The sequence below is a fragment of the Trichosurus vulpecula genome, chromosome 3 (genome assembly GCF_011100635.1).
Source record: "Trichosurus vulpecula isolate mTriVul1 chromosome 3, mTriVul1.pri, whole genome shotgun sequence".
In the NCBI taxonomy this organism is placed as follows: domain Eukaryota; kingdom Metazoa; phylum Chordata; class Mammalia; order Diprotodontia; family Phalangeridae; genus Trichosurus; species Trichosurus vulpecula.
The window spans coordinates 292,015,586-292,034,322 of NC_050575.1; the positions used below are offsets into that span (position 1 = coordinate 292,015,586).

At 44.6% G+C, this 18,737-nt stretch overlaps 1 protein-coding gene across 1 annotated transcript in view; it reads right to left on the minus strand.

The window, feature by feature from the left end:
* Positions 1-1,335: 1,335 nt before the first annotated feature.
* The window catches only part of KIF13B (kinesin family member 13B), a 248,738-nt gene continuing 231,336 nt past the window's right edge, over positions 1,336-18,737 (minus strand). The window contains exons 38-40 of the mRNA XM_036752476.1: positions 14,913-14,975; positions 10,986-11,994; positions 1,336-8,750 (exon numbers count right to left, since the gene is read on the minus strand). Of these exons, the coding sequence (XP_036608371.1) occupies positions 8,461-8,750; positions 10,986-11,994; positions 14,913-14,975 (1,362 nt within the window). The 3' untranslated portion in view covers positions 1,336-8,460. The remainder of the gene's footprint in view (positions 8,751-10,985; positions 11,995-14,912; positions 14,976-18,737) is intronic.

The following is an 18,737-nucleotide window of genomic DNA, read 5'->3' on the forward strand; positions in this document are numbered from 1 at the left end:
TCAAAGAATATGAACAAGCAGTTTGAGAGGAAGAAACCCAAGCTCTTAACAATCCCATGCAAAAAATACTGTAAATCACTAACTGGAGACATGCAAATTAGACCATCCTTCAGTGGCCATCTCCTATCTATCAGACTGGCAGTTGAGAGAAGAGGAAAATGACAAATGTTGGAGGAACTGTGGGAAAACAGGTGAACCACTGCACTGTCGGGGGAGGTGCAAGTGGTTCCACCCATTCTAGATGGCAATTTGGAAATGTGCCCAGAAAGGTATCAAATTGTGATAGCCCTGCTAGGCCTATACCTTCAAGAAATCAAAGAGGAAAGGCATCTTTAGCAACTCTTTTCACAGTTGCCCCGAAGTGGTAACTAAATGGATATCTCCTTTTTTGAAGAATGGATTAAGAAATTGTGGAGTATGAATGGAATGGAATATTATTGTGCCATGAAGAAATGGAGCTTCAAAGGAAACTGTAAAGACCTACTGCAGAGTGAAGTGAGCAGAATTATGGGAACCATTTATACCATAACAACATTGCAGAGAAAAACAACTTTCAAAGACCTCAGAATGGTCCTTGAAAGTTGTACAAATGAATGAAGGTGAAGTGGGCCATTCTCCCAAAAAACATGATCTTAAAATGCAGAAGAGACATATATTTCTGAACACACATGGCTAATATGGGAGTTTGTTTTGCTGGACTGAGGAGAAGGATCCTTGAAGGATTTATCAGAGGTTTTTGTTTTCTTGCTCAATGGCGTAGTGGGAGGGACAGATTAATTAAAAATGGTTATTTGAAAAATAAAAATGAGAAACTAATCAAAAAGATATTCTTTAAACATGCATATAACAATACATGTAGAATTGTGCCCAGAATCAAGGTCAAACTCACACAACTGTATTTTGCAAACTCTATTCTTCCCTTTCTTGGAAATGGGAAGATGTGCCTTTTTCCTGGCCTGCAGCCTCTCTCTCATTTTTCACAGTATTCCAAAGATACCGAGCAGTGCCTCAGGAATGAGTTCCATCATTTCTTCAGTATTTAGGGTGGCAAATTCAAGACATATTTTACCATCTACTTTGGATATATTTTGACTCCCTATATTAGCTATGTTTGTTGTGTCCTGTTCAGAACAAAGATCATTTTTCTCAGCAGAGAAAAGACCTTCCCTTGAATTAAATTCCATTTTCAAAACTGCTTCTCTTGAGCCACAAAGGTAAAACGTGTCCACTGCGATCACCACCTGCCCCGAACTGACAGGCTAGTGTAGAATTTGGAAACAAAACTGGGCAAAGAGGCATACTAATCAATAAGAATCAACGGTCAGACTTCTCAGGTATGGCCAAGGAATCATTTCAATTTTATTTAGATGCTGTTGGTCACATGATGTATGATACAATATTACAATAGTTTAGTTTATTACACGGTATAAATCATTAACATTTTTACAATTCATTACATTGTCTTTGGATTGTTAACTCTCAGTTGATGTATACAAAATTAACATAAGCCCCGAATGTGAAGAGCCCTTCTCTATATACAACAAACCCACTGCATTTACAAAGATCCACAATGAGAAAGATGATGCCAAGCCTCTCCCAACACAGTTCATTACAATTAGTGTCAGTAATAAAAAAGGAAGGTATCATGGACCACTGTGTAAAAACAGGTAATCTTGATTCCAATTAAATCAGTGTCTTCAGGATAAAAAACAGGGAGCTGAGGGTACAGCTCCCCAGATACAACCCCACCGTGCCTAAATTTAACTATTAACATTGGGACTTTTAGAAACTAGCCCATGTCTGAGCACATGCATTTCCTGTTTGGGTAGATTTTTATTTATGCAGAGTAAACCCAACGGCGAGCATCTTAAACTCGCCCTGGCTCGTGTGCCCCAAGAGGGAAGATGCCGTGAGTGGCTGCTCAGCTTGGCTACTGCATGCAAGCAGGGGAGAGCGCTAAATTTCAAGTGGGCACCCATACTGACAGCTCAAAGCCTGTGGGGTCTGATCTAAACACCTCAGGGGCCTATTTATAGGCAGGGTATTAGGGACCAGGAGAATAGAAGCAACTAGATTTGTTTAGTCATGGCAAGGAACATGGTCTGGGATTGCAGAGTCAAAAGAATGCATGTGAATATAAGGGGAGAAGAATATGTGGCCCATTCATGGAAGAAAAGCAAGAAGAGTTGGTATGGCATTGTATGAAGAGGACATACGGGTCACTACATCCAAGCTCTGCAATGGCGGCAGAGGCCCTGTGTTGGGGCTCCTCCCTTCTCCTCCCTGCTCACCGTGGCATCTCACCCTATCCTCTCTGTACATACCTAAATGGCCGGTACTGCCTTTCCCATCTTAATGCCGGCTTTAAAACTCCCCTCGTGAAACCTACAGCTGTAGACATTCACTTTCCATTTCCTTCTCTGAGAAGTCCCAAGTTGTCTGTACTACCCATCCTGGCCTGCTAAAAGTAAATTCAACCTAAGAGAACTGCGAAAACCTGAGGAAAGGCCTTGAACATTTTCAACCTTATACTTCCTTGAAAAGAAATATGCACATCAAAAAAAAAAAAATGGGCACACACTGTGGACTAAAAACATGAGCAGACATGTGTGCACTCTTACACACACAGTACACTGCTATCAACTCCACTCTACAGACCTTCTTCCCAAAGGATAGGAGCCCCAGGATATTCCCAGGCACTCTTTTTGCCCCAGCCTCCCAATAAAACTTCCTGACGCTACCGGGTACAATTAGACATCTGATAGTAAGTTTGCGGTATTTCTGAACCAAGGAAACAAAAAGTCAATTAAACAGCTTTGAAAAATCAGTTTTTTGGAACCCAGTAAAATGGGCTGAGGTTGGGTCTTATTGCTTGAGCTGCCTGCCTTAAGGAAAAATCACTTTGAAAGACACAGATATTTGGGGCTCATTTTAAATTTCTCTCCCTTGTAGATACTGTCCCAGGGACAAGGCACTTTTGAAAGGCATGAATGTTAGTACAAGAGCTCTGGGGTCAAAGCAGTGAAGGAAGTCAAGGATCCACCCCAGGGATTCAATATGCTACCAATACTCAAAAACTGTGCCGCACTTTGGAGAAGTGTATCTATGGGAATCACATCTGCACAAACGGCTAAATAACACACCACTGTTGCAAGCAGGGGTCCCATCCAATGAGTCACCTTGGCCTTGGCTGCACTGATTTTTGAGAAGCCAAAGGTTCTGGACCAATTTCTCTTGGAAAGAGCTCAGACCCACATATCCCAACTGACTTGTAGAATATGAAATGTCACTTTAACCTTCATTGTTATGATAGGCAAATGAGGAATACACAGAATCATTTCCACAGACATATCCTGAGACTGTCTGTATAAAGCAGCCCCATCACACAAATACACTTTATCCCAAGCAATGTGCAATTGTCCTTGGAGATTCTGACCAAGGACAGAAAATACCAGCTTACACTTAGATCGAGGGCACTGGTTGCAGAAATTCTAAAAAGGCGACGTCTTTTCCCATGTAAAGTGCATGAAAATCCCACCTAAGAAGCAAGAGTTTGAGCAGGCCTAAGCCTAAGTCTGCTCGCAGGACTTAAGGTCAAGAATCCCGCTTGATGGAATGTAGAGGCAGCAGAGTCTGAGCACCTTGGAAAGTCCTTCATGGACAGGCATGGGGGTGCTTAAGGCCAAAGGGCAAGAAAGGATTTTTTCAAGAGTGAGGATCACACAAACAAGACTTTAAAGGGAAAAAGTCAAGGACAGGGGGTAGGTCAGAAGGGGGAAGGTCAGAAACCTGGAGCTGTCACAAAGGTAAAGAAAGCCTAGCTCAGCTCCCTAAGAGTAAGGGACAATGATACCATGCCTGAAAGCCAAAGAGCACACTGGAGACTGGGAGAGAAATTCAGGACCAATTTGCTGCCATCCGGCATGTCTCTGCACACACACTCGGGTCGATAATTCTATTACAGTCAGGTTAGTTTTAATTGAATGAGGGGACAACAAAGAGGACTTGGCTCTTTGAAGCCCCTTTCCTCGAGTTACTCCTATGGGTGTTTCTGCTGCTCTGTTTGACTGACAGGCATGAGAGAGACAACATGGGGGGGAAAAAAGAAAAGAAAGAGGCATAAATAGTGCCACAACCTTTGGTTTCCATGGGGCATTTTTCCCAAGAGTTTGGTATGTAACTTGGGAGCCCAAACAGCCTCGAGTCACTTTCCAAACAAGGCCCAGGTGGGGGGGTTGGGGGTGGGGGGGGGAGGTGGTCCCCGGAGGGCTTGCTCCCCTCTCCCACCAGCCTAGGACTTAAAGTGTCTTCAGTTTTATGGATGGAAATAATGGAGAGAGAATCTCGACCCAAAAAGAGATTTTGAAAAGGACTTCAGCGGTGAGTGGTAAGTGGAAATCAGGACACAAAAGTGACAGCACTGTATCTGAGGCTACACGCCCAGCACACAAGCTGATGATGGAAAATGAGTGCCTTGCTATAAAACTGCCAATGACCAGGCCCATCTTGAACCTAGGAGAGGCTGAGAATAGGCCCTCCCAAGCTCACACATCAAGCAGTAGCACGGGGGCAGCAGGACCAACACAGAAGTGGAAAAGACCTTGGCTCTCACTCCGGGGGTACAGAGGATCTCTTTTTTCAGAGAAGCTACAGTCTCAAAGACAGGGTCTGAGGTGCTTAGGAAAAGGAAAACCGAACTCTGTGTGGAAGGTGAGCAGTACAATATCCCTCAGTACAAGCAGAGGCCCCCACTGTCAGGGTCTGTTCCTGTAACATCTTCACCCCAATGCTGCCCTCTGAATAAGGGGTGGAGAAGAGATCTTTGGCCTTCTATGAAGTTAGCATGGACATTCTGTGTGGGTTTCCTATAGCGTCTACAAGTGGCCACAGTCCTGGTGACGATGCAGATTGTGTTGGTCAAAAGAGGCTGCTGAAGGCCTGGCTTCTAGTCCTGGTTCTGACACCAGGTTCCGATACCTCACCTGCCCTTTCTGGGTCTCAGTTTCATCATCTGTAAAACGAGACGCCTAGTTCAGGTGGTCTCTAAGGTTTGTTTCAGGTTTAATACCCTAGGGCGCCCTTTGTTCTCATCCCTGGTTGCTGAGATGAAGCCCAGAGCCATCTGGCAGCTGGTCAGTGTTCTTCCTGGATCGAAGCTGGTACAACTTGGTATCCAAGTTTGCTGGGGTGTGAAAAAGAACCCTGAGTGCATGAGGGATGCTCAGAGAAAAAGAAAGGCTGTGCAACACCTTGTCTACCACAGGGAATACCAGGGTCTCCAGTAGGAGAGAGCCAATGAAGTCAGAGATCTGATCTCATGATCTGGACAATTTCGGCCCGAAGTTTTGTGTTTAAAACCGTTTTGTTACAAATGTTTACACCCTCCTCAGCCCAACTGTACCTCACACAGGGGGATTAGAAGAAAAGGCAAATCACTTGGAAAACAGCTGATTGTTAAAGAAGTTTAATTTAAGGCAGCATTGCAAGCAATTACTAGGATTTTAATTAATGGAAGTTAATTAATCTTAAGCTTCTTCACAGGGCATCACCCAGCTCTTTAACGAGTGTCTGGATTGTGAGTGCCAGTGATAATTTCTCCCCTCTCCCCTGAAAACTAATCCCATGAGGGGGTAGCTCCCCCAGGTTCCCTTCTGAACATCTTTTTCCTTTGTTCCTAAGAGGCATTCAGTGCAAAGATGATCACAGGATTTGTAGCCAGAGGGAGCCGGAGGGATCCTGCCATCCAACCTCATTATTTTATGGACAATGCAACTGAGACAAAGAAAGGGAAAGGGATTCAGGGTCACAGACTCAGAGCGGAAAGCAGCAGCAGAGACCATCTAGCACAATGCTCTCATTCTACACAAAAAAGGAAACTGAGGAAGAAAGAATGATTTGGCCAAGGTCATCCAGGCAAGAAACATCAAAGCCAGGATTCCAACGCAGGCCCTGACTCCAAGGGCGGTGCTTTTCCCCACTCCCCACCCATGACAGAACCAAGATTAGACCCAAATTCTCTTTTGATTACAATCCACAGACCCCACTGTAGATGCCTCTGCAGAATCCAACTAGTAAGAACCCAACAGCCCTGCAGGGACACTGACAACTTTTACCATCCCCATTCAGGGGCCACTTTAAATTCCCTGGGAGTCCCAGACATTTCCCAACGAGATGCTTACCAGGGGCTTACCAACATGAGAACCAACTGCATGATTATAAGGGCACGATGTGCAAATGAAATTAAACAGACAAATGTTTCTTGCACACTCGTTATGTTAAAGGCTTGGGGGAGGACAGATAATGTAAGTACTGCTATTTTAGAATCAACGACTTATTAATTCAACTTTCCAAACAGTGATTAATATGAACTTAACATCCAGCCTGGTACTGGGCTCTGGGGAAGATACGAGGGTTAGAGAATTGCTCAGTTGCTGCACTCGGGGGTCTTAGAGTCTTGTGATGCTCTTGGAGCATCCAAAACATGCTGCTTAACTTGTTCTGTCAATGCCATTCATAGGCAGGAGCTCAAACGTACAAGGCCCCGATTCCCTCTTCTACAGACTAGCCTTCCCTCCTTCCTTCCATCGCCAGCTTCCTCTGAGGGTTGCTCTGCCCCTGGTCCCTTAGCTAAGAGAAGGGACAGAAAAGATGATACTGATCAGAGATGAAGTCTAAGGAAAAGAGATTCTTAGCAGTCCAGGATAGGCTGTGCCCAGGCCAGGTAAGTGCTCAGAATCCTTTCCAGGCCTACAGCCTCTGGGACGTAGACCAAAAGTTCTTACAGCAGGTGCAGGCAGGTGTGGCCTGGTCCTCTCTAGTGGTCAGGTGAAGCCCACAGACCTGTTCTCAGGTGTTCTGCTGCCTACATTCACGACTGAAAGGAATGCAAACTTTCAGTTAACTTAGTGAAAATCAAGCCTTTTTCCCCATCCAAGACCACAGACTCCCTAAAAATTCAGCATCAGTTAAGGATCCCTACTAAAGAAATACATATGGGAACTACTTGGAACACATACACATACACACACACACACACACACACACACGAACAAGCACAATAGCTAGGCTAACCCCAGGAGTCAACAAGACTGGGTGGGGGCAGGACCTAGGGAATGCCCAATGCTTAAGAGTCGGATCACCTAACTTCTGGACTGTCCCAGAAACAAACAAACAACAGCACAGGAGTAGAAAGTTTGCCCTCCTCCCACCCCTTCCCTGGTGACTAGAACAAAAACCATCCAAGTCATTCAGTGTACAGAATTTTGTGGAATTATTTTTGCTTACATTTCATCTGAGTAAGGTCACTTGTGTGTTTGAAAATGAAAGAAGGGCAGTCAAAAGAACCCTACCGCCTGCCACCACTCCCCAGACTGTCAGGAGCAGCTAGCCCCTTCTGGACAAGGCTGTGCACCTCCCGGGAGGCCCCAAGCAGGCTCTGTGCGTAAGTGAAGTGAAGGCACCCAGGTCTATGGAAGGCAGGGAAAGATTGTAGCTCGCACATTATTTAGGATTAAAAAACAATAAATACAAATAAATACTATCTGAATACTCTGTTAAGGGCATCAATGGGAAACAAAACAGTCTTCCAGGTTTAAGGCAAGGACGTTCTTTTCAAGCTATATACCCTGTAAAAGAAGTAAGGGAGAAGGGGGTAGGCAGGGTTAGGCCCTTCAGTTTGAGGCTACTCAAAGAAAACGAAGGACTCCCACCCAGGTACGCACTGTTTTGGAAAGCCTTTTCTTGGGGTGGGGGAAAAGGAAGGAATGGTCCCAGAAAGGACTCAATGACATAGGCTTGCAGATGGGACAGGACACTTGAGATCTCAGGCCAACATGAAAAAATCATACTTTGGGGCAGGGAAAGGAAGCTTCAGTTTTAATTATACTTAAAAAGAAGAAGTTAAATGGAACCATCAGAAAATCAGAAGTAAAGTATAACCAAAAGCCCCAGTAACGAGATAAGTCCAGGGCTGTTGTCTGAGCAAACAGCTGGGCAGAGGAGAGGCTAAGCCCTGGACATTTCAGGCACCTTCCAGAGCCTTTCTACCCTGCTCTTTGGAAGGAGAGCCTTCCATGCTCTCCTGTCTTTCAGCTGGATTCAGGAAGAATAGCTCCTGAAGCCCGCCAAAAACCTGGGGATAAGTCAAGTACATTTCCATTCCAGGAAGGACAGATTCTCAAGACGAACCATTCACGCTTCTTGCAATGCTCCTGTTTGAGCTCCCACCAGGAAGCTGCAATCCCCCCAAGTCTGGGTGATGCTATAGATTTATAGGCAGGAGGTTAACCATATAGCAGCTCTGTCATGAGGAAAGGCCATGAGGCTACATGGCAGTAATCAAAGAGGAATCAGAAGGTGTAGAGAGAAAAGCCTTCCCATAATCTTCATTAGTGTTTGCCTAGAAAGGAAGCAGCAGATGCTATGATGAAGCTCCCAGGGTCACAGCTAGGCAGACCCCATTTAACTGGCCCAGGATTTCCGGTTTTCTGTAGTCTTCTGGCTCCTCTCAGATCGCAGCGTAGATCCCCCTTCAGCCTTGGCCAGGGCTGTCAACGACGCCAAGTTAGAGGCCGAGCCTGACAAGCTGCCACTCTTGCGGTGCTCAGCCGTCACCCCTTGAAGCCTGAGGCCGGCACTGCGCCTCCGGACTGGGCCAGTGGCTTTCTTGATCCGGCCTGGCTTCACGAGGAGACCATAGCCAGGATTGCATTTGAAATACTGCTTTCCCCCAATGGAGCCATCATTCTTACCTTGGATAAGAGCAAAGAAAAGAATGGATTTAGCAGTCACCATATACGTCTACTTCTACCTCCAAGCAGAGGCAAAGTCACTGGCATTCCCTCCCACCATCCCCAACCCTGTCAAGTTCGAATAATCCTTCCACTCTGCTACACCACAATTTTCCCTCCTTTGAGATACCAACCCTATACAGAGCAAATCACTGCAATTCCACCAGCAACCACCTTAGTGCTTGTCATATAAACTGGCAAAGAGCTATGTACACAGTAGGTACTTACTAAGTGTCTAATGGACAGGTAAAACCCAGTCACCTATTTTTGAGGACGCAGCCACCAGGAAAGCTTAGCCAGTGATCAGGGGAAAGCAGAAGAGGTAAAGCACAGGCAACTGGGGACTGAAAACAATGCATGGACAGATGCATGCACCCTGTTGTGTGGCCGTCCTGTGTGAGGAGTGCCACCACCTCCCAGATGTAGACAGATACTGCATGACTATTATTTACAGAGCACCAGCGGTACACTGAACTAACACTGGGACTACATAATCCTGTCAAATTATGTCTATTACAATGAAAGACTGTTAAAGCCGGAAGGAAGGCTACAGGGTTGTGTAACCTATTTTCTCATTTTACAGAGGAGGAAAACAACTTGACTAAAAGAATACATCTTGTACTTTCATCCTGACCTTAGGCATTTCTCCTAATTGATGCTCAGTGAATGTTTAAAAATTATTTCAAATTGATTGATTCTAAGGCGATTATTGTGGTCCTCCACATTCAGAGCATGTTAGGTACAGTCACTGGGGGGCAAAGAGACAGACTCAGGGCTCTCGTGAACTCTCTTCTAGCCTAGGAGCCTATGATGAACAACACATCTTGAGCCAGGCCTTTTATGTGTCAATGTGAAGTAAAAATTATTATGAATGATGTCAGAATCTCTTAAGGAAGAAGCATATATCACTATCCACAATCCGGTTTCCCTACAAAGTGACAACCTGTTCACCCACTACCTAACCTTCTTTGGAATGGAAAAAAAAAATCACAAGAACGGAAACAAAATCACTGCTCTGGAAGACCCAAAGAGGAGAAGCTTTGGAGGGAACATGGAGGTCATCTAGAGAGCTTTTCTTCTCTTGGCTTCAATTATGTCTATAACCCCCAAGTTTCCGCAGCCATTCTCATCCCATGGCTCTAGGCCTGCATTTCCAAAAACCTATAGGACATCTCCACTGGGATGTCCTACCACACAGTTTGATGGAATTCAACATGTCCAAAGTGGAAATAATCCTCCCCTCCAAACCTGCCTCCATTAACTTTTATGCTTACTACTACTGCTACTATCCTTCCAATCAACAGCACTGGAGTCCACTTTGGCTCTCCCCTCTCTGTTCTATCCAATTGTCAAGTCTCATCTGGCCCTGGCAACTTCTTTGTCCCCTCCCATCCTTCCTTGTTGTGACCCACTCATCACAACCGCCTTGGCACAGTCTCCTGACACTTCCTGCCTCCAGGTTATCTTCTTTCCAACTCTTCCTTCTTCTTGTTGCCAAAATAATCTTCCTAATGCTCTGATGAGTCTAATCACATCATTTCTCTACTGAATAAAGTAAAAATTCCTGATCCTGGCATTCAAGGTCCTCCATGATCTGCCTCAATACCACAATTCTGCCGCCTTACCTCAGAATTCTCCTACAGATTACAAGTGGACCGACCTTATCCCTCCTTCCCAGTTCTCGCCCTACCTTGCCCGTCCTCTATACCCATGATATTCCCATTCCCCTACCTCTGTCTCTTTAAAGGTCCTTCCTTCCCTCACCTTCAAGGAAGGATCCAGCTTCTCCAAGAAGGCTTTCACACTCCTCCAGCCTGAAAGTGATCTTTCCTTCAACAGAATGTTCAAAGCACTCTGCCTGGGACGCTTCTCTCCTCTGCACTCATCACACTGTCCCCCCCCACAGTAGTTATTTGGGAACATGTTTCTCCACCATAAAGTGGCAGTCTTCTTGACAAGCGGTTATGTTTAAAGAGCCTAACACGGTGCATGTACTAGTAAATATCTTGCAAATAAGGTCCAACCCTTCATTTTCAGATGTGGAACCAAAGTTGGAGCAGTAAAGTGATCTGACCAAGATAAATGGCAGAGGCAGGCTTCCGTCCTGGGACTCCTAAATCCAGGCCTGAGACTCCAGGCAGTATGGCCACAGGGGACTGGCACACTGAGCTAAGTTGGTTTGGGGGACTCACTTACCTGAAGGGAGATCCAACTCTACTCCAATCCAGGTGCCCTCCTGAAAGTCTGTTGGTCCAATATACCTGACGATTCCCGTTTTATTAGTACCCACAGTGACATATTCTCCCTCTTTTAACCATTCTGGGACTTCATCAGCGTCTTCTGAGTCAGATGCCACCTCTAGCTTTTCCTTGGCTATTCCTCCTGGATTGTGGTGACCTCCCAAGGTCGGCTGGTCTTCACTGGTACTGGAGGGACAGTTAGAGTCTCCCAGAATTTGTGTGAATGATTTTAGCTCTGAAGTTCTCACCTTCTGGATTTTAAATGGAGAGGCCACAGCAGGAGGCTGAGACACTAAGTCAGAGGGCAGCTGTGGTTTGGGGACTCCTGGGCTGGGGACTGGCTTTGTGTGGTCCCTGGGTCTGGCGGGTTCTTTGATGACAGATGCAGTTTCTGCTGCTGGGAGCTGACTGGATGATTGCTTCTGTTGGGTGGAAGTGGGAAGAAAACTCTTTGCGTCGATGGCAAGAGAGGGCTCTTCCAGGTCCTTATTCTTGTTGACAGGGGAAGTTGAGCCTTTGGGCTTTAGGGCACGATTGCTACCACTTTGGTTTTTCTCCATTTGCTGGATCTGTGCTTCTGCTGGGTTGGTCAAATTCTCTTTCTGAGTCAAATGAGAACTCTCTGAAGATAAAATAACTGGTGGTAATGGAATGTCACCTTCAGGTGTTACCTGGCAGAGGGGGTTAGATGGAGTGCTAGGGGTCTGACTGCCAGCATGGGCACTGGAGTCCATGCCAGTTACAAGGGCATCAGATAGAGTAGCTGTTGAGACACTATGGGAGAAGTAACCACTAGAGGCCTCACTCAGAGGGCTGGGGGGACCCTCTGGGGTATCCTGTGTCTGCACATTTGAAGAATGGAGTTGCTGGGAAGGCAGTTTGTTGACTTTATCAGAATTCTTCCCAACGGCAGGAGATGGTAGAGTAGTTTCAGACAGATCTTTCCGCTCCTCTTCCTGAGTAACCTGAAACAGAAAGCACAATAATTTAATATTCATGCCCTCTTGGGTCCAGCCAAAACAACCTTCGTGTTGTTCCCTGCACACAATCTATGATTTCCGTGCTTTTGCAAGGTCTGTTCTCTGTGCCTGAAATGTATTCAACCCCTCCCCTCCGCCCTCATCTTTGGTCTCCAGAATCCTTATGTTGAGCTCAAACATACGCAAAATAATTACGAAAGGACACAATAGCACCTGGGGAGATCAGGCCAGGTCTCAAGGAAGGGGTGAGGCCGATTCTTGTAATAAAATGTAAGGTGCTTGAGAGCAGAGGAGGTTTCATTTTTGCCTCTGTATTCTCATCACTGCACCCAGGGCCTGGCACACTGGAGATTAATGAATGCCTGCTTGAACATTTGGAATTTATCAGTGATTTTAAAATTTCTCTTGCTAAGAAAATCAGAAATAAAAATGGCATTATTTCTTTCAGCTCTTATAGAGGAATTGTGGCATCCACGGGCAGAGCCCTGGTGGAGGGTCAATGTCTCACACTAAACGGCCACTCAATAACTGAAGGACTTTCTGACTTGGGCTAATGACTTTCCTCCCTTGAAAACACAGGCCCACTTCGCAGGGAGACTGTGAGGATTATTAAAAAGGCTGAGAAGCACTTTTCTCCCACATAATTTAAATGATGATCTCATCAGAGAACTGGAAGATGTTTCAGAACAGCTTTTACCAGCACAAAAATAATGACCCCTGTGCCCACTGGCTCTGACTTAACATTCCTAACTGGAAGGAGCTGGGGCAGCCACAGGGGTAGCTCCATTTCTCAACCACAAGGTGCACGGCCCTCTCTCTCCTCTAACACATTCTGGTGCTCCTGAGACTGCTGTGGAAACACTGGTTCCATTGCCCTGATCAGGAGTTCCTGGGCTGCAATGAAACAAAGGCACAAAAAGCTATGAGGGACTCCCAGGAGCTGAGACTGAATGAGGAATGGAACCAGACTTGCCGTTTGGCCTTTTGCTCTTCGATCGCTCTGTCTGAGTCATACTGGCAGTGGACAAACACAGAATACATATTTCATTTGGAACTTTGACAGTCATGGCTTGTCCAAATTCCAATGTATCAGTGGGGCTGGTAAGGTGTTCTTTGGTTAATAAGCCTTTTTATGAAGCTGGCAGATTATCAGTCTATTCACCCATTAACAATGATGGGGGAGGAGAGGAAGCAGACAGGACTGGGGGAAGGAGGGATGCTTCAGCAAAAGAAATATGTTTTCCAATATTTACTGAAAGATTATTTATATTACAGGAATGGTCATTTTCCATTTGAAATACAGGATTTATTTGAACTGGGAAAGAGTCTGTGATCTATAAGTCTCTTACAGTTACTTGGCTTAACTTGGCAGTCTGATAAATCATGCATTTCTACATGAGCTGTCATTTATGTCCCTGCTTCCAAAGGCACTCCTTCTTTCTCATCATACACTTCCAGGATGCAAAATTAACTGCATCTCTTGAGATTAACAGCCCCTTTTAGTGAAGGATTTCTGGGCTGCAAAGTTGACAAAATCCAACAGATCAATAACCTTCACCAACACATCTACTCTAAAAGATTAAGGTCCTTCAATCCTTTTTTTTTTTTTTGCAACTTGTACATATCTTATTTACTATTTTCTATTTTGTTTCCTAAGATCACTGACCCTGCAGGGAGGACCGAAGGCACCAATTCAAGGCATAAGAAAGACTAGAGCATTAGTAAGAAATCTGGTCCTGAAGAAAGTAGCCCCAAGACCACTTTATCTGGTTCTCAGCAGAATTCTGGAATATCAGGGCTAGGAAGTCACTCTTAATTCTCATTTTCCAGGTGAAGACATTGATCCCCAGCCGGTCAAAGTGACCTGACCAAAGCCACCTTGCTGGTAAATGACAGACTGCCAGCAGCCCAAGTCTGAGCCTCAGTACAATCCTCCTGATCTGCCCCCAACTGCACAGGCCCAAGAGAAGCTGTCCACTCTGAGACCTAAACTTTGTAAGAAGCGCTTAAACTTACACAATGCTTTACAGTGTTCAAAGCACTCTGGCATAAATTACCTTATTGAATCCTCACAATAAGCCTGTCAGGTATGTTAAGGCAGGCATCACAGTTCTATTTCAACACAAAGAGAAACAGAACCATACCCATTTAGTTAAAGTTGGATTCAAATTCACACAGTGGCTTGGGCTAAAAGACACCAGGTCTTCTGACCTGTGGTCTGCCCCTCTTTCCACATCAATAGCAATTCATCCCAGAGTGTCCTTCAGAGCTGAGAGTTGTTGGCAGAGGCTTGAATCGTCTTTCCAATCTCTGGACTTTTTTTGTTTTGTTTTAATAAATAAAATTTTCCTATGTAGATAACTTTAGCTAAGAGAATGAAAGCACAGTGGGAGAAAATAGATTTGCTATTCATAAGACTAGAAGAGCTGTTGATCTGTGGGAGATCATAAGAGACTATTTTCTCCCAGCTTAGCATTAGTCTTTTCACACTGATATCATGAATCAGAATGAAATGTAAAACTGAGAATTAAGCTAAACACTTAGACTAAGGAGATTGTTCTGTTTATAGAAAGCTTCAATGCCTAGCAGTGGGCTATTAAAGCAGCAGACTGCATTAGCAGTCAAGCACCTAAAAGTTAAACAATCATATGATTAGCAAGTTGAAAATAGAAAGTATAACAGGGAACATGGGGGGGTTGGGGGGGGGGTGGAGGCTAAGTTGGGCGGGGGTGACCTATATTACAGTTAATTATCGAAAAGTTAAGTTTAAAAAATCAGTGCAAATGCAGCCCAAAAAAATCACTCCATCTGTGCATTCTGCATGCGGGGGCAGTCATGATTAACAGCAGGGAGGGCGCCGCTGGCTCCTCTAATAGTGCTGCTGTCAATGGCGGCACAAATACCTGTTTTGTCTTGATCCTGCTGACATCTGTGCTGACAGGCTGTACCATAATTCTGGGAATGGGCTGAAATGACAAGGAAAGAGGAAAGAAAATGTAGGTCCACTGACAATAAAATATCAAATTGAGCAGGATAGGGATAATCAGAGAATACTTTAATTAAACAAACTTGAGAGCACCCCAGGTGAATTTTAACGGTTTAATGGCTTCTGCTAGCAAGTCATCCTCAAATAGTCATGGAGTGCCCATTGAGCTGAGTCTACTCAAGGTGTGGTCAGGAACACCACATGGACCCTGGCCTCAAGGTCCTTACAATCTGATTGGGAAGACGAAACAAAAACGCAACTAAGAATATGAATATACCAAGGTTCAAAAATGTGCTACAAACAAAGAGCTATAGGAGTTTGGAAGAAGGAGAGAGAGAGAGAGAGATCCCTGGGGACCAGGGTACTCAGGGAGAGCATCATAGAAGATCTGAGCTGGGCACTGAATGATAAAGAGGAAAGGATCAGGGAGGACATGACAGACAAAGGATGCCTTGCCTTCAAAGACAGAGGCAGGAATGTGCTATGGGTATTCTGATAGAAGATTAATTTGACTAGAACTGGGAGCTAATATTGGGGAATAATATAAAACAAGATTGCCTGAAATGCCAGGGGAATGGGTGCTGATTCATTGATCCTGAGGAGACTGCAGCAGAACTTTCTGAGCAGAGTAATGGTATGGAGAATGTTTTAGGAAAATTGGTCTGCTGACGAAGTTTATAATAAGGATTTAGAGACAGAACAAAGGCAGAAAGATGCCTTCAACTGTGACTCTATTAGGTAGTAAGGAACTACATTAGGGTAAGGGCCAGAGTTTCCTAAAAGGGAGGGATGGAAGAAATTGGGGAGTGACTGTATAATGCGGCACAAGTGAAAGAATCAAGTTAAAGATAGCTGAGATCAGAATTTAATATGGAGAGACAGCACAGCACAGTCACTTCAGAGTTGAGTGGAAATAGTGCTGAATCCAGGTTCACTTATTGGCTCTGCTGCTTAATACCTGTATGACCTTAATGAGGTCACTTAGACGCTCTTGGCCTCTGCTACAGCGTCTAGAAAATGAAAAGGTTGGACTGGATGACCCCTTGGCTCCCTTCGGCTCTAGATCTATTACACAAAGAAATGGATGACTCTCTCTACTCTTGGTCTATCTTCTTCTCTCTGGGGGCTCCAACATCTTCAGCTGGCTACAAAACATTTCAATCTAGAGTCTGAAAGAATCTAAAGGTCAACAAGGCCCAAACCCCTTAAGAGCTTTCCACAACCTGATGCCACCACCTTCCCTTTGCAAGCTCCTCTTCTTCTACCTACTGCCATATTGGCTGAAGCAGACTACTCCCTTTGAGGGTTCACAGCCCACACTCCTGCTGCCTCCAGGTGTTCCTTTCATTGTTCCAGATACCTTGAAATCAAATGACCCCATCACCTATAAAAATGCTTTCCTGGGCAAGGGAAACACTGCTTCTGTTCTGTACAACTGGCAATCAGTTATTTCTTTAGCCATAATCCTTAAGACAAAAATAAATAAAACCTAAGACATTAAAATAAGATCTTAGGTATGCTACCTGTCTCTAGGAAAACAAGAGCTTCCATCATTACTGACAATCCCTTTTCTATCCCACTTACATAGCTTAGGACTATGGAGTCAGAGCTAGAAGGGACCTCAGAAACCATCTAGACTCACCCCTCATGCAGAAGCGATGTGCCCAAGGTCACATAAGTAGTACACAATGGACAAGCTATTTGAATGCAAGACCCCTGATGCCAAATACAAGGGCATGCTATTTCTTTTTCATAGTGGATTTTTTGTTTGTTTTGGTGACTAGTTCTCTCTTATTCTGGAATTCAATATATTTCAGGTTCCAAGTTCACAATCTTTACAACACATCAGGTAACTAGTCATAAAAATGATTACTGCAAAGCACTCCACAGCCATTAACCCCTGTGAGGCCAGCCAATGCAGGTATTTAAGGGTTGCAGAGCGCTTTATAAATATCATCTCATATTATCGTCAAAAGAATACTAGGAGGTAAGAGATATTATTATCCCAACATTTACAAATGAGGAAACTGAGGAAAAACAGGGGTTAAGTGACTTGCCCAGGGTTAAATAGCTAGGAAATGTCTGAGGCTAAATTTGAACTCAGGTCATCCTAACTTCACAACATTTGGGCTAGAGAAACAGAGGCTCAGAGAGCACATATAAAGTGTCAGTGGCACAGATGGGAAGCAAATCTAAATTTCTAGTATGTTGGCTGAACATGCCATCCACTGGCCATATTGTTTCCTAAGCATCACCAAACATAAAACTCAGGAAAGTCAATGACAGAACCACAGGGTGACGAACTAGATGGGAAACAAGAGCTGCGCAGGTAAGCTGGGATGCAGATAAAAGGGACCTAGTACAATTTGGGCTTAATAAAAGACTTAGTAAAATGTATTGGTTGCGGGTGGCAGCAGGAGGTCACATGACAGGAAGCTGTCACTGCCAAAGAGAAAAGGTTACTGAGTTGGAATGTGCTCAAAGATATATGGTTCTGATATGAAAAGGTCCTTTGAGATCTTTTTGAAATTGGACCAAATTTTACAAGACAAGTAAGTTATCTGCTTGAGCGCGAAATCTTACAGATCACATACAATGCAGCATTTTACATATAAAAGGGGCTGCAATCAACTGGTATGAAACACACAATTCTGGATCAGCTTAACTTACTCACAAGGCCTAACCAACCCCCAGCCAGAGTCCCACAAAGATCCTGAGCTATGAACCTTACCTATAATGGTCCTGGAGTCAGGAAGACCTGAGTTCAAATTCAGCCTCAAACTCTTGGCAACTGTGTGAGCCTGGGAAAATCACTTAACCTCTGTTCATCTCAGTTTCCTTGACTACCAAATCGGGATAATAGTAACATATACCTTCCAGGGTTGTTGTGAGGATCAAATGTGACAAGATTTGTACAAGTACTTAGCCCAGAGCCCGGCACATAATAGGTAACATATAAGTGGCTAGTCTTGTTCCTCTTCCCCTTCACTGTTGTTTATACCACCACATCTCCTCTCAAAATCTCCCTTATTCCTTGATCCCCCTCCTTAATTTTGTCAATGAGGTCCCCATAGCTCTTCTGTTTTTATGCAGATTATAGGGACAGGGAATGAACTACTTACTGGTAGTAAAGAATACTTACTCTACCTAGACTGCCTACAAAAGTGCTATCCTCATTCCAGGAATTCCTCACTTCTGGTGTTGGAGCCACCAAGAAGTACTGGAGAGAGTCCTAAGACTTGAATTGCAATCCCAGCTCCATGACATACTATCTGTGGGACCTCGAGCAAGGCCCATAACTTCTCTGGTCCTCAGTTTAATCATCTGTAAGACAAAGTGACTGGACCAAATGGAGTCTACTATCCCCTCCAGAGCTATAGCTGTGATCCTATGAAATGGGTTCCTGGCATCTAGAGCTGGAATTTGGAATTTATTTGTCCTCTATTCCCCTTGAACAAATTAATTAAAAAGTAATCTTAGCATTCTGTGTCAGGTACATTAGGAGCTCTCAGGTAATGGTCACTGTAGCAACAGGACTCTGCAGGTGAGGCCAGGAAATGGAATGAGAATGGGGTGAGGGTAAGGGTGTGTGTGTGTGTGTGTGCATACACACTATTTATGAGGCATATAGAGGGAAGTCTCTGGGCTACTTTAGATAGTAACACTGTTCCCCACTGCTGCCCCACCCCCTCACCCTACCTCCCATCTTGGGGAGGAAAAGAATATACTTAGTACTTAAGGA